This window comes from Vanessa atalanta, chromosome 1 (genome assembly GCF_905147765.1).
Source record: "Vanessa atalanta chromosome 1, ilVanAtal1.2, whole genome shotgun sequence".
Taxonomy (NCBI): Eukaryota; Metazoa; Arthropoda; class Insecta; order Lepidoptera; family Nymphalidae; genus Vanessa; species Vanessa atalanta.
The window spans coordinates 2,438,178-2,464,803 of record NC_061871.1 but is presented as its reverse complement, the minus strand read 5'-3'; the positions used below and the strand labels follow the sequence as shown (position 1 = coordinate 2,464,803).

Sequence of the window (26,626 nt, the reverse complement as noted above, 5' to 3'; positions counted from 1 at the left end):
GATTAATATATAATTCAATATTATACACAAAATTAGTAAACATTTTGTATGAAAACAAAAACATGAGGACCAGTAATTTTTAAATTTCCGTTACGATTACATTTTTATTCTTCATCTATTTCTTCATGTATGAATTCGTCTACAGAAGTGTCTTCATTATTGTCAATGGCTGGTTCAACAGTTTCAGCAAGTTTATCGGGTTCTTTAGTAACATCTAGCGTTACTATTTCTTCGGTAATGGGTATATCATCTTCCTTTACGTCTGCTTCGAGTACACTTAAAGATTTTATTATAAAATCCGGAATCTGTGATGATTTGCTTTGAGCGTCACTATTCTTCTCGATGCTGGCGCAGTTTTCACTGTAAGTATTATAAATTAAATTTAAGATGTGTGGAAATAGACAATATTAGAAAACAAAAGTAAAAAAAAAAAAAAACAAAAAAAAAGTAAAATAACATACCGTCAACCAGTTAAAAGAATAACAATTACATGGAACGAACATTTAAATGTTGATATTTATAACTTGTTTACGTAAAAAATGGTGTAATATATCGAATTCTGAGAGGAATCAGAAGTGGAATTGGCATTAGTTAATGTAAATAGTGTTAGATAATCCAAATAAAAAACGTTTCAGAAGCTACGTAAGCACACAGCTGATCTTGAGACTAAATAACTGGAATAGGGCCAATTTTATTATTTCCACTATTGCTAAGAAACTTTACATTTGATTGACGTATTTATTAATAGTTACGTCTAATTATTTAGTTAAATTTGTCAAAATAAATTTATCTCAAAATTAAAAAAGAAATACAAATTTATGTTTAAGATTAGAAATCTTTGCGAAAAAGGTTCAATTCAATGTAAAAACAATAAATAAACAAAAACAAAAAATTTACAAATTACTAAGTCTTCACGATGGAAGACTTGTAAATGCGCCATCTGTCTCGAGGTTAACTTTAGAAACAAAAGTTAGACGCACTCAGTATTATGTAACTGTAGTCTGTAACTACATGGTAAGTGCAAAACGTAAACCTAATCTTCGCTTCCTGTTTGCGACGGGCGTGGGCTGAGCGCGCTGTACATCTAGTTTATTTCTAAACACTGAACTAGGATTTAAATCTAGTTTTTATCTAGACGCATTTTCTCTATCTTTAGTATAATATATTTGCAGACTTATGATAAGACTAACTTTTCTGAATCCGAGTCTTAATGCTTAAAAAGGCATATAAAATCATCCTACCACATAGGTACCATCAGATTACCGTTCGTACCATAAAAAAGAATGATAAAATTAAAATCCGGCAATTCTTAAACTAAATTAATCATGCCAACCAATACTTAAAAAACTGTCTAGAGGCAATGCAAAAAATGCGGAAATTCATTGATCAATAGAAAAAAAAAATGTTAAGCTGATGTCTGGTGCTACAAGGCCACAGCGTATAACATTGAAAGGGTGAATATAAAAAAAAATCAATAGTTTTAATAAAATAACTATCAATGCAAGGACTAAAGAAGCGAATCGATTTTACGGTCGGCCGTGGGAATTGCAGACTGTGTAATGAGTAAAACAAAACAGCGTTTTAACAATGCTATCGTTTGTATTCAGATCACAAAACAGAGGAAAAATCGTATTAAATGTCGAAAATTCTTAAAATAAAGGTATATATAAGATCCTAGAACCAGACGCAGTATCACACTTAGAAAGTTACAAAATATAAAGAGATATTGGACAAACAAAGGTGAGAATTTAGAAAAAAATGTTCTACAAGTACATACCTATTAACGTAATTATACAGGTACATTACTTGAAAGTCTAGAATATTGTTCATTGTTTATTATTGCGAAAAACAGACATACATACACATACATTAGAATAATATTAAGCTTTAAATAATATGTAAACTTACGTTAAATAACCATTTTATGCCTACGTGTACGAGATTGAATGTTTCATTGTAATTATGTTCGAATTTCCGTGTATTTTGTCAAAAGAATAATCTAGAATAAACAGGAAAAAGTGACGATCGGTTAATTGACAATGCAGTCATTTATTATTGGCAAATTGTTCACGGAAAACGCGCTTCATTATTACATATGTATAGACGTTGATCATATATTCCCTGAATAGTTTTCTTTACTGTATTAAATATAACCCTTTCCTTCCAGCGTTAATATCTCGTATTCTCAGATTTTAAATATAATTAAAACATTTAAATCTTACCTACAGACATAAAAATAGCGTAGGTATAACCAAAAGTCGGCTTATCATGAGTGAAATACAAAGGCAGTGCTTACAGAATACCACTCAAGACAACATCGGACGGCGTCATAATCCAGTAAAAAAATAACCAAATTATGAGAATGTTAATCAATAACCAATGCAGAACAAAACAACACCGACGCAGGATTATGTTTCTAGTTCCAAGCACCATTTTCGAGCGAAAACCTACGCAAACAAATTCGTTAATCTATCGTTTGGTAACAATGCTATGTGTTATCATTAATTTATTCCCCTGTTAAATTATTAAGCCAGTGTAATTAATTATTTACTGGCACAAGTAACAAAATATCGAAAACGTACTTTCAATTTTAAACGCCAATAGAAATAGACGGATTGATGAAGCTTCGAATCGATACATCAATATAAACTTGCCCTTTAATCAACGTTATATTGGTATTAACAACATGATCTGTGTCGTGTTATGTAAGATCAAGAGGCGTTAAACTTTGATGGACTATTTTTTTTTATCATACGCGCTGTCTATCGTCTATCGACCTTACAGAATTGGCGTTATTCCAGCGGCTACCGACTTCCCTTGGTGTCAAATTTGTAACGCCCTGCTCTGTTGTATTACGATTTTCCATTTTGTTTGGTGTATATATATGAATGATTTGACGATTACGTCAAAGATGATCAGCGATAAAACTAGTTTTTTTTTAAATTCCATATTTACTCTGTAAACACGTGTTTGAATTATTTTAAGATTTTATGTTGTATTAGAACGATAAAACTAAAGTGTTTAACGCCATAATTATTATAAAAAAATAAAATTAATTAGTAACATTACTCAATCTTTATATTTATTGTGTTATAACTTTTCCAATCTATTTATAAGTTAGCCAGACCGTAGTGCAGAGGCGATTTGGTTTGAATTATTTTATTTGCATTAGATATATTGCGGTATTTGCGCGCGCGCAGCTACGGGCGCTATTTTGAAACGCAGGCCGACAACCCCGGCCGGACGACTCGACTACTCGAGTCTCGGTCCTCGGAGGAAGGTTAAATAGCGATCAATGTCTTCTATTTGTTTTATAATAAAATCATATAATTTATGTTTGAATTAAACCCGCAACTTTCGACTAATAATCACGTGTCCTGACCAACGGGGCATCTCGGCTCATCCTTTTTTGTATGTACCGATATTAGTATTTATTACTTTTATAAATATATATTATAAATAATATATATAAATATTAGTTGGAATTTTATTAATTATACATGTTAATAGAAAATAAATAAATAAAACGAAGATGTGAAGCAGGTCGCCGTTCACAACAATTTCACACGGTGATAAGTTTTTTATCACTTTTTGCTAATGGAAAAATTCGGACAAAGGCGTCACAGTTCGGCGATTATTGTAACCGTCTCAAGATACGGTATAAGAAACCTATACCATCGTCGGTTATTTGATGTGACAAAGATTATATGTAAGATAGAATGTACATTGATAAATTGCAAATGGGTTGCCTAGCTAAATCACTGCTAAATAATATAAACTTTCAATAACTATTTCTGATGACCTATCACGATTTGTTATTGATTAGTGGACAGAATATCGAAAATTGAGAAGAAACAATACAATACGAGGAATTGGAAATATTTATATTGGACAAGTTATTTTGGACGCATTGACCATTTTTGTGGATGATAAGAATAAAGAATAAGGATTGATATATCTGTACCGAGTGCCGCAAAATTCGTGTGATCATTGAAATAAAACATTTTTTTATTTTTTTTAATTAATCTCTCCAGTTATTCTGTTATTAAAAATGATGCAGGAAAAAAATGTAAAACATACCAAAAATTTTATGGTCGAGGTGAACAATAATTATAATTCTTAAATTTAGGGACGAAGTTGTATTTAATCCAAACGAGTCATTGATTTGGTTCAGATTTTTTGTATAACAATCAGGTATACTGACGGCAATCATGCGTTCAACGCACGTGGTCGCATTTTAGGTACTCATTTTTTCAATATAACACCATTCATTCTAGACCAATAAGAAATTAAGGATCCCGAACCAAATGTCTAGTATAAAAAATTACGAGAAGAATTTCCGAATTTTAAATATTGTTTTTGTGATAAGCTTTCCCTTTTTACAGTATATACCTATTATTAATATTGTATCTGTGATGTTTATTAAACAGCCTTCTAAAGTAATTTAAAAAAAAAAAACAAATAATAAGTCAATCCATCAAGTAATCACTACATCGATATATATTTCTTAGGAGTATCCGGTGGTTTAACCAAGTGGGTCATTAAATCAGTTCCCCGCCGTCGTGCCATAACGAGAGGATTACATGCAGGCACGTCCGCCCACTCACCGTGCAGCGACTTATTCAGCATTATCTTGGAACATAAAACAGAAATTCTGAAATAATTCTTAAACTTCGGGCTCGGGTTGCTTGCAATAATTCGAGTCAAAGTTGCAAAATTTAAGTATTTCTAACTTTTTGATTTTCACATATTATAATTATTAATTGCAGCTAATACATGACATGTCATTGCACTAAGATTAGATTTGCGATTTATTTTTTCGAGTTCGAGATTACTATCGTATTTATTTCTAGATGACGTGTTTGAATTTTTTATCCATTATTGTGTTTTTTTAAATCAAACTTTACTAGATATAACTACATTTTGTTATGGGAGATTTTGATCTTGATTGAATTTGATGAAACTTAATTTTAAATGAAAGGTATATTTTTGTAATATTTAAGCGTGTCATGACATTGATTGTTTTTTTATATTATTTTTTTGGTTTAAATAATGTATTTAGGAACCGTTTTCGAAAGGAAAGTGTCTTGTTATCACTATTAATGACTCTGTCATATTAATTGAGCAAGACTTAACTGTAATCTTAACTTTTATTGTAATTGCAAAAATAACTCTGCCTGTCTGGTTCTGTTTCGCGGCCAATCCAACTGAACCGAATTTGATAAGATTTGGTATAAAGCAAGTCTTGAATCCAAGAAAGGACAGACTACATTTTTATTCCTAATACCTGACGACCTACATCTAAAGCTGGAGCGAAGCCGCGGGCGACAACTAGTTCACTAAAAACGTAATCAATATGGCTGAAGTTAATTGGCATAAACTCTACTACTACATAGTCTTATGGAGTTCTATCCAATATACTAGATACCTACCTACTAACTAAACAATGAGATTTAGTAATGGACAATATTAGTACTTTCTACCAATTTTATATATTCTAACATAACATACCTAATGTATTCTGACTAAAAATTCTTCCACATAACAAGCACTACCCATTACGTGACCCATTACAGATTCACACCGTTAATATAAGTAGCTACAAATATTAATTAAATACATTAAATGATATAATAATATGTTATCTATAATGAACTTGCATATTTACTGGACTAAATTAGATTAAGATTAATTAATTTAACCTTTCCACGCAAAATCATACAATTTGTTCGTTCTAATTTAATTACTGTTATCTGTGCAATTGATTTAATTACATTAAAAATAAATAATTAACATCCGTATGGTTTACTTAATTGTATATATTTATATATTATTGTGAAAAACAAATTGTGAATCGTCGTCGTCGTTTGCGGGACATCAACCCACATGCTTGTTACGACAAACGAAGTGGCTTTTCGTTACGTTTCTAAGATCGATTTACGCGAACAAAGCAGGCCGTGATATCGTAATATGCCATTAAAGTTTCATCGGGTATGATTATTGTTGAATTTGAACACAAAGAATAAAAACAAGTATTAGGAATAATGCTTAGTACCCGACTAAATAACGTATCTATGAAAGGAAAGCGTGTTATAGTTAGTATTCTTTGATTTTCATTAAAAAATAATGGAATCGTACCTAAATAATGAACACACCTTTGTAAATTGTTGGAAAAGAGTAACTAGTTAACTACGTTGTTTTTTTTGATAGTTTTTCTCGGTGGAATATTATATTCCGAAACGATGTTAGCTGTACATTTAATTTATTATTATATAATGACATTTCAAAGGTTTTTATGGGCCTACATAAGTAACAGCTAGTGAATTTGACACTGCTGGGCTAAGGCCTCCTTTCTTTTGAGGAGACGAATTGAAGCTTATTCCACCATCATTATTTGGGGGTAGGGTTTTGTGCAAGCCCGTCTGGGTAGGTAACACCCACTCATCAGATATTCTACCGTCAAACAGCAGTACTCAGTATCGTTGTGTTCCGGTTTGTGAGCCAGTGTAACTAGAGGCACAAGAGCCTATATGAACAAAGTATATTTTAAATTTATTGTTCTAGGTTTTAGATTAATTAAAGAGAAAACAAATACTATAAAACTATAAGTACCAATACAAGATCACTCAGTACTGTTGATCTTGTAATATATATCTTTGAAACTACGTATCGATATTTGTTAAAATGATTAGATTTAAACAATGCCTGACAAATAAACTAAATATTATCTAAGAAGTATATCGGATACCGATGTGTTAACAGCCGTATCGTATGTGTATTTTGTGTTATTAAAAAAATATATATTTTTAATCAACAAATAAGAGAATTTCATTGTCATCATAAGGATTTGAAGATACAGTACAGTAATAGAGTACTAAGTTATTATGAATATAAAGCAAAGAGCTACTGAGCAAAGACCCCCCCCCCCCATACCACGTTATTGAACTGCTAATTCTAATATCTTTATTTAGCGAAATTTATCATTTATATTTGTTAAATGTTACCATATTACGATTACCTTCAATTGTATCATTTACAGAAATTAAGCCCGTGAATATACATTGTAGTTTTTGTCTAGATTAGAGCCAGCAATCTTTAGTTCAGAAACGCGAATTTATCACCGGCCCATCTCGTCTATATTATCTACATATCTCCTATATATGTATGTACATGGATGATATAAAATTTGATCATAAAAGTCATATGAAGGATGAATAGATGACTCAATGATATGAAACACGTGTTGGTGACAGAGGGAAAAGAATATTAGGTTTTTAAAGTTCTCAATTAATATATTAAAAATTTCAACTTGTATTCGGAAATATTTTTTTTAAATTTAACGTTTGTGGCGCACCAATGTTCGTTAATATGAACACCAAACATATTTAATGTTTACATTTTTTGATATTACCAATTTACGCTATAAAAATATATATTATGCTATCCAAGCACCCAGTCAAACATTTATTAAAATCTATCTGTAGGTCCAATCCAAGTATTCTGTACTTGTGTCTGTCACTGAGCTCGGACACAAGTACAGAAGATTTTCATAATACAAAATATGGCTTATGAGATAAATGTTAAAATAAGATGTTAAATAATACAGCTTGTTTTCGCGTAACTGAAGATAATACCGTGGTTTGCAATAGTAATGGAAGAAAATCAATATGGCCGCATGCTATATCTGTTATCAATTAATCATGCTTACTGTACAAGGTACCAACGTCATTGGTGATTGTGACTTACGTTCGTATTGATTGCTATCGTCTTTACAAAGACGTAGAAAACATTTTAAATTTGTAAAATCTTGATTAGACTTACTTCAGGTCCAACTACATCTACACTCCAATAACCTGTAACTACTCTATCGCCAAACAGCAATGTTTTAGTGACGGTGTTAGAAGAGTTTTCATCGGTTTTCTTCGTTTTTTATTTTTTTATATTGAATTGAATTGAATTCGCTTTAGGCGAAGGAAATTGCCATCAGATGCTTAATTAATCGTTCGATTTTCCAAAAACAAATTAAAAGCTCCGTAGCGTACCCAGTGCTCCTGTGGTATTTAGATAAGATAATTTATTACATAATCTTGGGTTATGGTGAGAAATTACTGTGTAGTTCTCTTATTTATAACTTTCTTAAATCAAATTGAAGCAAAATATTTTTTATTCAAATGGGCTCATAAAAGCACTAACAAAATACTTATTTTGTAGATGCCTTTGGGCAATGATGATCGTGTACTAATTACGATTAGAGAACAGTAGAAACGGTAGGTAAACACTCTCACATATACATATATAGAAATGAAAGTAAAATGTAATAAAATTAAAAGGAAAGTTTTAAAAAGAGCCAATGTATGTAATTTCATTTAAGTGTTAAAAGCACTTAAGTACATTTGTTTGGAATTTCGTGATGTGTGCACAAATGGAGCATGGTGTGCAATATGCATTTGTACGTGAACCCCACGCGTCGTTAACTGCAGTTATATACAAGAACACGTCCAGGAAACTATAAACAGTATTTACTGCCTAGCAACAGGCGACGAGACAAAGAGATCTATGTCTAAATCCGTAGTTGCCGTTTAAGGCGACATCGCCAACGGGGAACCGCATGCGTTGCACTAAAATAGATAAGTACATTTTGTGGGGGTTGAAATCCTTACCATAAACTTGCGTTTTATAATGTCGTCTTATTAGAGAACAATGAAATTAATTATATGATGTTCGTCGCATGAATATTACGATTAAAATGATAATATAAGAAGTGAACAATTAGCCTTTGTCTATTGTTCATTATTAAGGAATACATACATAAATATATAATTATCATAAATAAATAATTAAACCATTTAAAAGAAAGTGATATCTCAATAGGCAGTTCTTCTCGTTGCAATTAATCTAACTGATAAAGTTGATCTACCGCCAAAAAGGATTAATTCTATGGCTTCTCATGTACATGGAACCACAGCGGCTTCAGCGCTGGATCGCAATATGTATTTACACTTTCGTTAGTCTGGTTAAAGCAGACCCCGAGGTTCTCGATATTGATTACGTGTCGGAAAATTGACAAGAATATCTCAATAGTGGCCAATGTCTTCACTTAGGGGTTTCGGAAAATACGTAAAGCCGTTGACGGGTCCTGCTTTCGACCTTTTTTTTGGGAACAGCCAGAAGAATACACGTTGGAAACCCGCTACTTGTAAACTTATTGTAGGGTGATGCGTGTGTGTAATATTCATAAATGCAATGTTGTTAGGCAAAAAAAGTCTCAATTATGAATTAGTCTTACATATATAAACAAATGCGAAAGAAAAGTTACGAAGGTAGGCCACGCTAGCTATTACCTCAGGTAATGTTAATTAACTGGCCGGTAAGACAAAGACAATTGTTATAGTCCTGTCAAATAGCTAAGATAACGCAGAGTTTGTAGAATGCTTATAATTGAGTATATTTTTTTACAAACACATTATTTATTATTAAGCCAGCATGATTATGCGAGAATACCTTTATATATTTAATACCCCTGAGTGTATTGACAACAATAATTCCGAAGGTAAAGTCTGCCTACTAATGCATCGTTCGCAAACTATATAGATACGTAGTCGTGTTGTAATTTTTTGTCTTGAATATCTCGGTAATACATCAAAATAATCGAGATGGCACCATATTAACACGAGGCATAATTATTAAATCAGAACCTGTAAAGCTATTTTATAAGACTACACTCAAAACCGTCACACCGCCGAGCCTGGTGAAAGGAAATTAATATAATGCTCTGTTTTAGGTCATATTCAGTGCCGGTATCAGCATTAATGCATACTATCGCAGTTTTGCATAAAGCAACAAAAAGTTTCTATGCAAAATTTTTAAATAAATAAAATATCTCATTCATAGCAGATTATTTAAAGTTTTTTTATTTAATTAATTTAATAATAGAAGATTTTCGATAAGTCATTTTTTAATTTTGCCGGGCCCTGAAAATTTACCGCCCTGGATACTAGTCCCGAGTGCCCCTACTGTAAATCCTGTGCTAATCATATTGTCAGTATTCGAACAAATCAACGTACCTACAATTAATATAATAAACTATATATCTCATACTTATCTTATATATATATATAATCTTATCCTTATCCACTTAATTATTACTTCTCTGAAAATATGAGATCAAACATATTATGATAATATTTTAATCGTAATGAAACTAAAACTTGTAAAAAAAGGATAATAATTAATTGGTTGTTTTAATTTTTTAACTGATGATACTAGATGATGACGATATATAATCAACAGAATGCACGTTCGATATAACGCCTAAATTACTATTAAATATCAACTAGATAACTAATAGATTACATTATGAATTATTTGAGCGTAACAAAATTAATAAACATTTACATATTGATTTAATTCAGACGCTTGTATTAATAAACAAAATTATATATACACAAATACCTAAAAGACTTGAATTTGAAACTAAATACTTTATGACAGTGACAGAAATTTCTTACTTGTTTGAAAACATTTAAAAAAAAAGAAATCAAAACAGGAAAACGAGCGTCATATTATACTATAAAATATAAATGTATTCGTGCAAAGAAAAACCCTGTTATGGAATTTACAAACCTAACATCCTTTATATACATAAATTTTACCAGGTATTTTTTTACTCGTGAACTTAGTACTAGAGTACTTTTTGTCATTTGTTTTTAGTAAAATCAATAATAGTATGTATTTATTTCAATTTAAAAAAGGGGTATATCATTTTTAAGTTATAATTCTTTATTTAGACGTATTGTGAAACCAAAAACATTGAATAATGTCTTGAAATAACTGAAATAAACTGATTATTATGCAATCTATATAATAAAAAAGGTTTTGAATGTTTATAATGTTTCAGATTTTTGAAATAAAGTAGTGAATGAATTATACTAAATGTCTGAAGATAAGAAAAAAGCTCTTTTTGTTTGTCTTGGTAAGATTATTTTATTACTCACTTTCCTTATTCTAGTTCTGTTAACATTATATTACTACTACTATTTATTCACTACCAGTTGGAAAAATTAATTCTTTTTTTTAGATTTATATAATGAAATGTGGCAAAGAGTTAATTTTTAACAGAACTTAAAATTCTTTATTTAAATTTTAAAACATTGGTTAAAAAATGAAAAGAACTATGCATTTATGTATAAAATAGGGAACAGCTGTCGATCACCGATAGCAGAAGCTGTGTTCCAGAACACTGTGAATAAGATGGCTATAGGACATCTCTGGGAGGTAGACAGTGCTGGGCTAGCGGACTGGAACGTTGGTTACTCCCCCACTGATAGAGCATTGAACACAATGAGAAAACATGGACTACGCTATAATAATGTTGGAAGACAGGTATACAAAATTATAGTATATTTAAGAGACTTGCATTATATATTTTTTAATTCAATATTCTTATATTCTATATGGCAAGTGTATATTATAAAAATGCTAAAGTGTATGAAAATTGTGGGTACAGATAAGATATTCATTTATTAAAAAAATCTTTTTAGATAAATAATGACGACTTTAACAACTTTGATTTTATATTTGGAATGGATGAAATGAATATAAGAGATCTAAAAAGCTTAGCACCTGAAAATTGTAAGGCTAAAGTGTTACTGCTTGGGGACTATGATCCGGAAGGTGAGAGAATTATAAGGGATCCTTATTTTGTGAGTATTATTTTATTAATTTGTATATTGAACAAAATCAAAAAATATATAACTTTTAAACAGCAATTTTTTGTGTTGCAATTACATTAACTTACACTATACTCCAGTTCCTCAACTGCTAATTTATTTTATCTACCCAAAGGGATTTTCATTGCTAATCCATTGTCGTCTCACTAATAAAATAGTACTTTCACAATTAAAAAGACATTTACAGCAATAAATTGAGGTCTTTAAAAAAGCCATGAGAAACAAAAGAAAACTGATTGATTAATCTAACTGGTCATTGGTAAATGGACCAATAAGTGTGAAGATAAATTATTTTAATCAGCCTTGAACAATAGTTTTAGAAACTGGAGCTATGTTATATTTTACAAGTATCAATGCACAATATAATTTACTAAAATATTTTTAAACTATAAAACAATTAGTAACATTATATTGTCAGAATAAATTTGATAAAGAATATTCACCGTACCATTACCTATATAACATAAAAGTATTTCTACTGTTATAACTAATAATATAAAAAATGTCCTAGGATAACCACGACAGAGGCTTTGAGAAGTGCTATGAACAGGCCGTCAGGTGTTCGAAAGGATTCTTAGAGCAACTAGAGAAAGGAAATGTCAAATAGATTATTCATTTGTTATTGTGATTTGAATTTCGAACAATAAATGAATATAAATATGTAACGATTTTTTTACTGGTACCCAAATTTTGAATGTCCGTATATTGTTACAGTAATTAAAAATAAAACCAAATTATATATAAAGCATTTAGCTGTGTAACAATTACCAACAAAATCACTACAGCTTAGCTGAAAAGTACTTGACAGCAATATAATAATTGGCTTTACACGGTTATAAAGTAGTGTGAACGAACCTTATGTGAGTTACCATTGGAACATTTTTATAACTTCTAAGGGAACGTGCAAACTGCAAGTATTATAATATATGCAGGCTTTCAGAGCGAGGATGATCATTTTGCTAATCTTACGTAAGACAAAAAAATCACAAAATACTTAAAAATATTCTACTACTTACTACTTGATTCATTATTAAGAATATACTTATAAAAAAAAACATTTGGCATTTACGTCATTTTAGTTTTTTTTTGTATCGAGTGATTTTTTTTTTTGAATAATCGTGAAAGTTTTGCTCGTCTTTTAAACATTATAAACCCGCAAAATTAAATTAATGATTATTACTAAGGCAATGTTAAATAGGTACGTGTCAACTGACACGGTTCTCAGTGTAACGATTAGTTTACGTAACATACGGGCTAAGCGGTAACATTTCATTTACGAAGCCACAATATATTAAGGTGACTATTGGATTACAGTCTTGAAATGTCTATAAAACAATTATAATATCTTTCGACAATTTACTACCTAACGGCTTTCGGTAATAGATAATAATAAATTTATATTTGGAACCCTGACAAAAATACAACGGAATATTGTTTTAATTTAATTGCAAATTATTTATAATAATAAACAAACAAGTCTAGACTGTTACGAAATTTTAGTCGTAATTGTTTTTAGTCGCCTTGTAATTTGATCTAAATATGCTGTAGGTATATTAAACAAATTCAACATATACTTTATTCAAGTAGGCTTTTTGAATAATCATTTTACAGAACTATAAGTACCTAGGTATAAGTAATGCTACCGGTTCGGAATGTAGATTCTACTTCTTTTCAAATATTTACAATAGTAAGTTTATGTTATTTAAACACACTTATTTATAAATAATATATCCTACCTGAAAGTCATTAAATAGTTCCACGCCTTTTTATCATCTATATAATCTGAAGTTGAATAATATGCTTTATTTATTAATATGTTTTTAACAAATGATTTCAATTTATGAATCGGTAAAGTTAAAATATCTTTGAAATTTTAGTATAGAATCGAATAAGCCCTAAGAAGGATTTATTGACTTTACGGAGTCGGAAACTCGGCGTTATAAGCATATGCTATGATATATCCATAGTTAATAAGGGGACCCTACCCATTCTACAACTTTAATACATCAAACCAACGTGGAGGCGTGAATATTATAATCAATTTGTTTATTTATCATAATTCGTGTGAACTTAATAGAAAACAGAGTTTTATGGTTTAAATATTTGTTATAGGTACATTAAACAATCGTTTTTTAATTTAAAAAATGACTTACTACCGTATAAAGCCCTAGTATGGGATGAATTTTCAAAAACGATGTAAGTACCAACTGTCCTTTGTTTATAAGCTGAATCATAAGTAACGAATTCCATATTTTTTACTTAAAAAATGAGGAACTTTCATATAAACTTGCATTCTAAAATTCATCTTCTTACAAAAAGCTTCAACAACTGATGTAACGAATTTCCATACAAACTTTCATCAACTATTTAAGCCCCATGGGAGATGAATTTTGAAAAAAAAACCGTTCATAGTTCTCACCTACATTCCTTGACGAATTCTCGTGCAAATTTAATCACGTTAAACTCACCGGCTTAAACTGCGTTTTATGTCAAAAATGTATACTTATTTATTTGTTTTATACTTAGTATTTAGTAATTATATAAAAAAGAAACATGAATATGTAACATTTATAGTTCATTACTTTTGCACGTCTGCGATTGGCTTTAAAGTCCAAATGTATGTATCGTATATGTAATAAATTACAAACTCCTATAACAATCTACGAGGATTTTGACAAATAGTGATTAAAAAGCTTCTATGTATTATACATAACTAGTAAGTTAGCTAGTGAGTTATGTATAATATAAGTTTATTTTCTCGTCGGAGACTTGGGAGTTCTCATGAGTTTGTCAAAACTCAATAATGCTCGTCCGGATTTGAATCCACAAACAGTACTGAAAATATACGTATGATTAATATATGTATCAACATACAATAAAATATACTAAGTATCGATAATTTGGTTTGTAAATAAAAAAAAAAAATCAAAATTACTTTTACATTCCATTTAGAACAAATCGTTCGAAAAAGAGATATTGTGGTATGGTATGAATGACTATTGCGCCTGCGCCGTGGCCCGTGGGCAGACTGCTTAATGCGTTTCCGGCGCGGCGGTCGGAGACGTGAGTCAGACCCCGGTCTCGCATTACTTCCGCCGTGGGGTCACTTGACTGACGTTCAATTTGAACCAGTTTTCATTACTTGGAAATTATATGTCTAAGAGCATAAATTGCGTTGTTCGTTTATGATTTGTTATCGCATGATGGTTAAAAAAAGTTAATTTGGTGATTGAGATTGCAAAGGCGTAGCGCTACAAGGCGTAGTGTACAATTTGTACATAAACATTGCAAACACATGTGAACTCATTTTCCCTTACTCTTAAAATCCGATTGGACCGCAATCAGACACAGCCGGAGACAGATCAGACACTGGACCATCAACTATAATATCTTACAATACCTTTGATTAATTGAAAAACTTAATTAAAAATAACAAGGCAACGTACATTTCAGCTGTCGTTGAACATTCGAACATCAACGGGTATACGTACAAAACTACAAATACGACGTACGTACATTACATATTACAGATGATACGCGAAATCGATATCTACTGCGCACTGCAGTTCAGTCCTACACTCACATACCGAATGTTAATATTATTTAAAGATCTATTCTATTTCTATTCATGAATTAAATATCTCATTGCTACATGCTATATAATAAGGCAACTTATTATAACTTTCAAGATTTTCTCATTTCGCTCTTATAGTTTTTATTAATAAAATGTTTTTACATTCTAACTACCATCACTCGAAATACATAAGTAATTACAGCACAATATAGATACTTGATGGTGTTTTGACACCACAAGTTTACACAAGATTACTCGCCTAAAATTAATTAAAAATGAATCATTCGACATTACATTATCTCACCGTAATTTCGTAGTAAAACAGCGGATTGGTCGCCTGATGATGATGTGTCCTCAAATATTAGGAGTTCTCAATGATTACCAAACGCTTCCAATTATAGAATATAACGTTCACCTCTTAAAATGATCTCAGCAAAAAAAAAATGTTGATATTTGAAAATAGAACAAGAAGCATTTTTGAACAAAGATCTACGACCAGTAATTGTTGGTGCTCTGGGTGCTTGATATTTGACCTACCTATTTTATTCGATCAGATTTATCATACAGAATGCGAGATCAAATATATCTGTTTGTTTGAATAACTGACCACGGGGAATAGATTTATAGGATCGTTAATACGAGGGACAGAGCAAGGTCGCAAATCTCGCATCGCATCATCGGCTAACATCATTGTAAACATTAAGTCACAGATGATGTCCACGGCGTTAGACGAGACGGCAAATACCTGTCTATGATTATGTGGAAAACAACTAAAATTAGTATAACTATAATAAATAATAAAAGGAAGTATCCAAGTATCAGGTATACGTGAATAACAATTATAAATAATACATTATATTTTAATTTAAATATCATGTACTTTTACATATATATAACCTATATTTTAATTATAAGTCTGAATCTTGATTAATCAAAGCATAATTGTAACTTGTTGAGTCTCAAAAACTAATTAGAACTTTTTTGAGGTTTTACTATTTTAATTATAGATGGTAAAAATGTCATAAGTTGATAGAAATGATTACATAATAAAAAAAAACTGACTAACTAATGAAGATTGTGTGGTTTCGTAGAAAAGTGGATTAATGACTTACTCTTTATGATATTATATTTCATGACCTTCAATTTTTAACTTATTCAATTAGAACCGTGAAAGTTCAATCTTCTTAAATTAATTACATTAGAAAATGAGATTAATACGTTTTGTCACTGTTACTTTTTAATTTCATTTGAAACCTCAACAAAAGCTATTTATTTTTCAAATCAAATCAAAAACAACCCCTTGTAAAAGAAAATACTTATGACCTGAGAAGAGCGGGCGAAAGAAACTTTGATTTTAGAGACTACTATATTACTTCTGTACAATTTAGTTTTGTATTACTACAATTAATAATTAACAAGTGACTATCATGAATAGTTATATATTTTCATTTCTTTTTAAACGAACACTCAGCAAAAACAAATCATACTTATATTTGTGTAACGTTAGCATAAAAATCACTTAAATTCGACCTTGACGTTTCAGGTAAAAGAAAACATTTGTAATACGAAATGTAATTTAAAGTTATCGCATGATAATGGAGACGGGACGACGTTATGAGATTTTGGCAAGAAACGAATACCTAGCTTATGCCATTAAAACTATTGTTAGTGCTCTACTACTCGAGTGCTACCTATTTTATTTGATCAGCTTTATACATAGTTATATCTTCTTTATGTTTGTATATATAAAACCACCAAATGTCCCACTCTTGGGCTTAGGTATCTTCTCCGTTTAAGGAGCAGGTTATAGAAGACTATTCCACCAGGCTGCTCTAACGTGGGTCGGTTGCGACACGTGTGGCAGAATTTAATTGAAATTAGATACATGCGGCTTTTCTCGCGATGTTTTCTTTCTACGCCAAGCAAGAGTATTATAAACATGAATTAAGCACATCAAAATTCATTAATTCATCCCTCGCAGAGTGTTTTTCTTGGTAGATTTCCACCGGTGGTAGATTTTTGACTATCAAATTAATAAGTGTAACACTTCTATATTGATTTTTGACTTTGACGCCTGGATTTGAACACGTTATAACTAATAAATTTGTATGTAATTGTTATAACGACTGGTATCTATTTTTAAAGTATTATATTAATTGTTCTCTATGTATCCATTGTGACATGAAGTGAATTAGCGCGGCGTCATTCCTGCCTTTTACGATGAAGGTCGAAGATAATTCCGTTCGGAATAGATTTGTGTCGAATCCCTGTGGGCCAAACCACGGTTCCTCTGAGTGCATTTTAATAACTGTTGGCTTGAGCGACGCGTTATGTACGTGTCACTATGTTATTTTAATTATCATTATAAAAAGTGTATCTGTTTAAATATTTAAGTATTTTTTGCTGTCTGAAGAACAATTACTATATTGCTCTTCTTATGTTGCACTATTAGTATTAGGGCACAATGAGTTTGAGTTAGGTGTGAATGGTGAGCCAGTGTAATTATAGGTACAACGAACAAGGAATGACTCATATTTATAATAATGGCTGTTAATATTATAATGCAGATCCAAGGTCAGGTCTATTGCGTAATTCACTTGAATCACGTCTTACGTCCACTGGTCAGCCACTGACGAAAGACTCTATGTTCAAACCCCGGCTTAAGTTCTCTGTATAATCATAATTCGGGGGTGAAGGAAAACCTCGTCAGGAAACCTGCTTGTCTCAGATAAAATTCTGTCACCAACCCGCATTGCAGCAGGGTGATGGAATTAATTTCAAACCAGAAATGAGGCGAAACCATAGTAATGTGTATTACTACTAATATATCTGTTAACATAAGTGAGTGATCAAACAATTTTTTTAACCCGTCCTCCTTCCTATTGTGCAATATTATTCAATTTCGTTTAAAATAGTCTAAAATGTACGATATTATCGAATATGTTTCGAAAGCTAATATTCAAATATATGTACGTAAAAAATAACTCGTATTCGTGAATGAAATAATGAGACGATAGTCATGCAAAACTAAATGCAAGCAATTTCATTTGTATACAAACGACCTTGTCGCTCTAACGATGCGCTGTGGTGAAGCGAAAAATTACTCTGAAATGAGACTCAAATTCATGTTTCATGGTTAATGCTCCGCAATGTTATACCCGTGCCTAGTTGAGCTTGTGAGAAAAATGTATTTAATAGATATTACCAACCTATAAAATTGTATTAAAAAATATTTAGTATAAGATCTTCCAATAATCGTTATACCTATATACTAAAGTGGAAGAACAGTTTACTTAATGTTTTATCACAATTTTGATCATAACACTATTATATAATTATAATATTGCCATTTGTCCTGTTAAGAAAAAAAAAATTAAACGAAAAAACTCTCCTCTCATTAAACTATGAGATAAAAAACATAAACAATAAAAAAAAAATGTATTTATAACTCATAAGTTTTCTAATTTATAAGTAACAACATTAATTATATCCAATATATATAATAAAATAATCGCTACAATCAAGATTACTTCTTTTTTTTTTAATTCTGTCAAATAGTAATTACAACTTGTTCGGGTTGAACAATCGTCAAATTAGACATAAGCTAAAATTATTTATTATTATTATTATTTAGGTAGTATTGCTTCAAATCTTTTGTTAATCTGTAAACTTAAATTAGCAAGATAAGAGCAAACTATGTTCAAATAAGCTACGTATTTAGATAACAAAACATTGTTATTATCTATGGTTTTGTAATACAACTGCATCAATTATGTCCTGTTTGAAATAAATTAAAACTAATAACGTTTGTACCATAAATATGCGGGCATCATTAAAACCAATTTAGTTCAAAACATACGTTAATTATCTTAAGCGAAGTTGAATAAATATTTTAAATCACTCTGAATAGAAGAAATCATCGAATGGTCATTTTAATCGGTCTATTTATACATTTCAAAAAACAACTTAATAGACCGAGATGGCGTAGTGATTAGAATACGTACTACATCTTAAACGATGATTGCGAGTTCAAACCCAGGCAAGCACTACTGAAATTTCATGCGCTTAATTTGTGTTTATAATTCATCTCGTGCTCGGCGGTAAAAAAATACATCGTGAGGAAACCAGTATGTGTCTAATTTCAACGGAATTCTACTACATGTGATTCCCCCAACCCGCACTGGAGCAGCGTGGTGGAATATGCTCCTCAAAAGAGAGAGGAGGCTTTAGCCCAGCAGTGGGAAATTTACAGGCCGTACATGTTGTCCCACCGGATTATGAGAGTGCACTTGTGTCGCAAACTAGTGTCCTGTAATAAAAATATAAATATATCCTACACAGGTTTGTAGTCCTTAAGTTTGTCCACCGTAGCCAAAAATTCTTTGAGGAGGACATTATTATTATTTCTATGCTAGGAAATGAGTTAAAATATATCAAGAATAAAGGAAATAAAACGGCCCAGTCGCAATTTATAAATAGTGCAAGCAAAGAGAAATAAAAAGATTAGACACTCTTATAACATCAGCCCGCATATATAATCCCTTAAACTGGATGAATTACAGTTTTGTTCATTTGTACGTTATGTTATTTAATGAAAATTGTATGCTTAATAACTTTTTTCCGACTGATGATTTACAGTCTAGTTTCATTACGATATTCACTTTTCAAATTAAAATATCAAGATCTCTGTTCTAAAAAAACATATTTAACCCCGAGGCAAATAAGGAGGAAATGTTATAAATAATGGCTTGAATTGTGAATCAAAAATGAACACCTACGGCATACACGTACGTTATGGCTTAAACTAAATTATACCTTCTAGTCTGTTTACAAAATATATTTACAAGGAATCGTTCCGTGCCTAGATTTTTGACATAACTCTTAATAATAAGTATAGTCCATCGATCATTCATGACAAAATATTTGATTTATTTGAGTATTTTGAGCTTGCCCGGTATACAGTGCTCGAAACGCTAGTTATCATTTATAACATTGGCGCAGATACGACATCCACTTTGGAGAGCCGCCAATGTGATCCCGGTACGTTTAGATATTACCTATGTCTGATATTATTGAAGTGAAACTTCTTTGGGCGCGATGGGGGTCAAATTTCAAAGTGGAATTAGTCGATGTGTGATTTGTTGTAATTCAGGTAACTTTTAATTAAAAAAAAATATCTTAATAGCCTGCTTCCTGTATATGACCCAAACGTTTAGAGTTTATCCCGACAAACTGGTTTAAGGCGGGTTGGTGGAAACAATAAATGTATGGATGAATTTTCTTTATAGCATGAGCCACGTAAAGGTAACTCTTCTAACCATTAGGTTTTACTTTTGAGTGTATTAAACATTTCATATGCGACACTAATTTCGTGCGCATGAGCGGGATATTGAAAATGTAGCCTTTTTTCATTTGATAAAACGAGGTCATGTACTTTACTTAACTATAGAGAACCCTCGAAGATGCTGTTTTGGCCTGAATGTCGCATCATTTGTATGAAGGATAATTTTTTTTAACTTTAGTCTCGATGGATCTACTAAGGTTCTCAAAGTGGTACGAGAGGATATATTTTTTGTAAATTGTAAAGTAAACCTCGAAAAGATAGGAATCAATGTAAAATCCGTTTTGCTATGCTTTTGTTTTGGTGAGATTAAATTATTTCATATTAGATTTATCTTATTTTCATATTCTACTAAGAATAACGAGAATAACGTAATAAAGTACCTAATAGTTAAAAAGTAGTCATTGTCTATTATTTTCATTTACCAATTAGCTTATTATTATTAAGTAATTTATTAGTATGAATTTAAAAAACTTTGTTTATTTGTCTTTTTTGCAACAAATTCTGTTTATCCCTTAAGGTTTTATAGTAGAATTGTTGAAAAATATTGTACTGACTTTGTAACGTTATTGCTTAGTATAAGCTTAGTTTCAATTTATAGTAAATTTTGATAAGTAAGATCTTTCTTCTTGCTTTCCTGCGATATTTAGGAGTGATTTCGTAAGAAGGGACGGAAGTGTGTAACAGAAAGTCGAGCAAGTCGAGAAAGTTGCGAGCTATCTGATCTGATTTGACTAATAAGTGGAGAGGATATAATGTTAATATTGCTGTAAGACTTGTTTCCCGACTTTTGTTTTCGAAATATGTATTAAGATTTTCAAGTACAATACATCCATTAAGTTAAATTACACATACAATTTACAATTCTCTTGATTAATTTAATACAAAATAATATTTTACCTAATTAAAAAAAGGAGATAACTGTATATTCAAATATTTGGCTCCAAATAATTGATCTTGTGCACATTATTTCAAACGAAGTTTCAGTTTCTAATGACTTTGACAGTTATTATTGATTTTTGACAAGATTTTTCTCTTTCAATTCTAATATTTTTGTAATAGTATATTTTAACCCTTTTAGGTACTATTTATTGTTAATTAAAATTAATCAGAAGTTCTACAATGTCGACTGCTAAAAGGAAAGCTTTATTTATATGTCTGGGTAAGTGTAAATAATCTAATAAATATTAAGTACACGAAAACATGTTCAAATGACCTGGGTTGAATTTTCGCAGGAAATATTTGTCGGTCACCAATAGCAGAAGGTGTATTCCAAAAGGCGGTAAATGATATTGGAGATGGTGATAAATGGGAGGTAGACAGTGCTGCGATAGGAAGCTGGCATGTTGGTAACCCACCTGACTGGAGAGCTCTGGACACTATGAAGAAACATGATGTGCCATATAACAACTGTGCGAGGCAGGTATGTGTGCTAAAGAGTTGTTAACACAAATACTTGAATTTTTATACTAAATATTTTAGACACACTGTCTTCCAATGAGTTTTCATATTGGTCTTCTTAATCAACCAATAAATAATATTAGAATAATATAATATAAGAGGGGAACAATAATAATGTTGAATGTCATCAGAGAGTGAACAGTTTGTACCAGATAAAAAAAATACCACTTTACTTCTTTTAAGTAATTCAAAATCAGATTCAGGCGACTTGTAATATATTTGTATTAGATAGCAAATGCTGATACTCATGTATACACATTTATATTTTACTTATCTATTCATTTGGCTATTTGTCAAGTGTACAGAAAGTAAAAGTAATTCATTTTGCTATAAATAGTCAAAAAGTAAAACAATCTGTATACCTTGTATACCAACATAATATTATTATATTTGAATATTATATATTACAAGAACATTAAAAATAGCTAATATAAATATATATACTATTCATATAGTGACAACCTAAAAAACATTACTGCTTAGTCATAAATTATAACTAAATAATTTAATCTAAACTGTATTTACTTTTAGCAAAGTAATAAATTAAGTATATTTGTTACTTATTAGGTAACATCTGAGGATTTCAACCATTATGACTTTATATTTGGAATGGACGAAGCTAATATGAGGGATTTAAGTAAAAGGGCACCCAAAGGTTCGAAAGCCAAACTGCTATTGTTCGGAGACTTTGATCCCCAAGGTGACAGGATCATTAGAGACCCTTATTATGTAAGCATGAACTATTTTCATTATACATTTGGAAATTTATATATGGTAGTATCATTATGATCATCACTGCTATTATTTTTTACCAATTTGTATTGATAAAGGATATTTTTAATGGGCCATTGAATCAGGATGTTACATGATAACTTCCAATCTACAATATTATTGTATTGATACAATGAACACATATATATTAACCAATATGCATGAAAGCAGTGTAGTGGAATAAGGTCTGAACCAGCTCTTAAGGAGAGGCATTAGTACAGCAGTGGGATATACCCACAGGCACAGGCATTAGTATATACAGGCTGTTACTTTAAATAACTATTGACCAAATGTTTGTTTTTTAAAAGGAAATAAACAAAATGGTCATAGATCTATTCACTTTGAAAGGCTTACCCTTCCACATAAATATATGGGTATATTAATAAAATAAACTTAACAGATATAATCTAATTTGTATTTTTTTGTTGTCTTTACTCTTTTTTATCTCACTCACTCCAACAAATTCACTCATACAAAAGCAATCCAAAAATTATTTAACATGGAGGGATTGCCTTGATGAGTGAGTAGATCTATACTTATATGTAGAGAGAATATATAGTAATATGTATGTTGTTTTAATTACAGGATAGTGACTCATCGGGATTTGAGAAATGCTACCAACAGTCTGTGAGGTGTTCAAAGGGATTCCTGGAGCAGTTGGAGAAAGGAGCGATTAAATAATTTTTAACTTATTACTCATTCCATATGTATATGTAATTCATAACAATTAGTAGTAAAGTATTATAATCTGAATTTGTTTTTTTTTTTTTTTTACCAAATAATTTTTTCTAACACAAAAGCTGTATCAAGACAATAAAAGGTTATATCCATATAAAGCTATAAATATTATTTTGAAAAAAATTATTGCATATTTTTATATGATTTTGTAGATTTCATTAAAAAGAGATGTTATATAAAATGCTGATAAGATAGTTCATTCATAGAATGTGCTGTGGAGCTGATTGTACCCTTGGATCTTCGTAAAGGTCGAGGGTTTAAATCCAAGTAAACACAAGTGTTTTTGATCTTGTTCATAAAACTTCTACAGGATATCAATCCAACGTCTAGCGCATCACACTGAAGCTGATGCTAAGGTGCACATCCTTTCCGTAATGATGATGCTTTTACCATATTTAAAGGCTATTAACTAAAGATCAGTATATTTTTTAAATGACAACTTGACGTGACACGTTCCATTGATTGGGTCTAACAGATCAACTTTCCTATATTTCAAAACTGTTACATCTTTTCTAGAAATAATTATTTTTGTCATATAATGTATCATAAAGATTAATAGATGAATTCACCTTGACCCGTACTTCATAATACGACCTATCGTAATATAAGCTACGTTAGACTGATTAGATAAGAATGCGCGCCAAAATAATTACCCTAGAGCCATTTGCGTGAAACTAGTATCTTGGCATGGATTCGAACTAACACTTTGTTTATAATTGAATTATTTTAATGTCAGAATTGTATCTATATATTTGTAATAAAATTGGCCCTAAACTAAATTATATATAGCAGTCAAGTATGTAATAAATTTTAGGAGTAAATGTTATTTACAAGTAACCGTGTACCCGATTGGATTTTCTTAAGTATTAGAGATTTTTGTAGTCTGTGTTGCACACAATTCCTATATTTGGGATATCAAAATGAATTCCGAAAAGGAATAAGTTTGGAAAAGGCTTTGACAATTGTCTTTAATATCGATACCTAAAAACTTAAATATCGATATCTTTAACAGATTTTTTTGTGCAAGCCCGTGTGGGTAGGTACATCCCAATTTACACAATATCTATCGCCAAGTAGCAATACTTAGTATTGTTGTGTTCCGGTGTGAAAGTTTCAGTGAGCCAGTGGAATGAAGGTGGAATATATAATCTAAACTAGATAATATATTCGATCGAACACTGTGGGGCTATGACAAATCAGTGTTATGGAGTATTATGATACTGCATAGGTGCATAATACTGATTTATAATTAATTGATTTGATATTCATCTGCAACAAATATTTGATAACAAAAGTTGCTCTGATATAGCCGTATTAGCTCCACTGTTAAGTGGTAACGGTCTGCGATGACATATTAAAGTGTACCAAGTGTACTATGTAATGCTGTGTCAAGGCAGAATAGACTACTGTCTTTATTCTCACACCATTTGCTATTAATTATAGAAAATATTAAAAAAATGTGGTTTATAATTTAATATTTATATTTAAAATTTACCCGTTTATCTCCAATCCTATTAATATATTATATGTATGTAATATTAAAAAAAAACAGCATATAAGGCGCATGCCGTATTGCGGAAAAAAATAATTTTCTAGCGTAGAAATTGTGATAAGTTTTTTTTGATACAAATTCAGTTAATAATTTTTATACAACACAATGTTGTAAATGTAACAATGTGGCGTAGAATATTTATCGCTTTAGCCAAGTGAGCTTGGATCAAAGAGGAAGCTCCGACATAGATGTTAATTATTAGTTTTGGCAGTCGTTTCTTAACGATCTCCGCTCTATGTCAAATATACATCGCACAAGTAATAAATTCTGACCAGTTCTGAATACAACCGTAATACAATAACACTTTTAATTGTTATTAATTTATTTTAAACTATGTTTAATTAGGTATTAGACGAATCGAACTAGAAGAGGTGCGGTAACTTCTATTATTTTTAAAATATTGTCAACTAGCGTTTTATACACAATGAGGTCAAGATCCGAAATGCGAGGACCAAGACTTCGCAATTTAACAATAAAATCATATAGAGAAATATCGTGATTCTCAACAAACTACATTATAGCTACAGTGTATATATGTACGTATATACGTAGTGAGAAATCACTTACATCAAATAATTGTAGGCAATGACTATATACCATAGAGCGAAAATAATGATGCCTTCACCCATGCTTCTTTCATGCAAGGATTCCTGTAAAAAAACTCATATTTAAACAATTTACGCACGCTTTTTATCATTGAATTATTACAGTGTGCTCATAAATAATTACGCCTACCGAATTTATCTGAGCAAATTATTTTATTGACTTAAGCTTCAGACATTTGTAAATATGCAGAATATAGTCGTGTTAGACTCTTTTTTTATTTACGATTAAATTTTATATAGATTAAGTGTTAAATAGGACACATATATAATAATTACGTTTTAAAAAAGAATGCAAGAAATCGAAAAGTATCACCTTTGAGTCATTTTCTGTTATTCTCCGACATTATAAATTACATAACTGTTCTGTTATAAAATTATTTCTAAGCGTCATTTTTAAACCATTTTCAAACATAGACACGGTAGGTATATTTTATTAGGATTATTGAGGCATATTTAAGAGAAGTGTGAAGTTTATGTGTGTGTCATAATGACAACTTTATTCTATCATTAATATAGCAATTAAAATAATGCATTATTGTTTCAAATTCTCTAAAAAGGCTACACAATGAAAACTACGAAAGATGTTGTATTCAGTTATAAAATAAATAATTGTGATTTTATAGATAAGTAGTTTACCAAAAGTATGCAAAATAATGAATGTAGTATTCAAAATAAAATATATTCAGATATAGTGTTTAATATATTCATAAAAATCTAATCTTACATTGTGTAATAAACATTCATTACACATTTATTTCTTAATGATTATTAATATGAATGATATAATAATTCTTACCTTAAAATTTATAAAATAGGTTTCTAAAATATCAAATTAATTTAAGAAGGCTATGGCTG

The 26,626-nt window shown here is 30.5% G+C and overlaps 3 protein-coding genes across 5 annotated transcripts; 2 read left to right on the top strand and 1 right to left on the bottom strand.

Moving 5' to 3' along the window:
* Positions 1-76: 76 nt before the first annotated feature.
* Positions 77-26,595, bottom strand: LOC125076798. Its single transcript, XM_047688519.1, has 3 exons — positions 26,568-26,595; positions 25,734-25,816; positions 77-360 (listed from the first exon to the last, which is right to left on the bottom strand). Exons 2-3 carry the CDS (start codon positions 25,793-25,795, stop codon positions 105-107), a joined length of 318 nt encoding a protein of 105 aa, XP_047544475.1. The 5' UTR covers positions 25,796-25,816; positions 26,568-26,595; the 3' UTR covers positions 77-104.
* On the top strand, positions 10,541-12,388 carry LOC125076567 (low molecular weight phosphotyrosine protein phosphatase-like). 2 transcript variants are annotated; one of them, XM_047688482.1, is made up of 5 exons: positions 10,541-10,655; positions 10,898-10,972; positions 11,195-11,382; positions 11,541-11,702; positions 12,241-12,388. In XM_047688482.1, the coding sequence occupies exons 2-5, from the start codon at positions 10,933-10,935 to the stop codon at positions 12,334-12,336; spliced, it is 486 nt and encodes a 161-aa protein (XP_047544438.1). In that variant the 5' UTR covers positions 10,541-10,655; positions 10,898-10,932; the 3' UTR covers positions 12,337-12,388. The 2 variants fall into 2 exon arrangements, with proteins under 2 accessions (XP_047544438.1, XP_047544452.1); XM_047688496.1 differs by having other exon boundaries at positions 10,576-10,724.
* On the top strand, positions 20,073-23,629 carry LOC125076321 (low molecular weight phosphotyrosine protein phosphatase-like). 2 transcript variants are annotated; one of them, XM_047688466.1, is made up of 5 exons: positions 20,073-20,090; positions 21,726-21,806; positions 21,880-22,067; positions 22,673-22,834; positions 23,462-23,629. In XM_047688466.1, exons 2-5 carry the CDS (start codon positions 21,767-21,769, stop codon positions 23,555-23,557), a joined length of 486 nt encoding a protein of 161 aa, XP_047544422.1. In that variant the 5' UTR covers positions 20,073-20,090; positions 21,726-21,766; the 3' UTR covers positions 23,558-23,629. The 2 variants fall into 2 exon arrangements, with proteins under 2 accessions (XP_047544422.1, XP_047544413.1); XM_047688457.1 differs by lacking the exon at positions 20,073-20,090 and having other exon boundaries at positions 21,673-21,806.
* Positions 26,596-26,626: the final 31 nt, after the last annotated feature.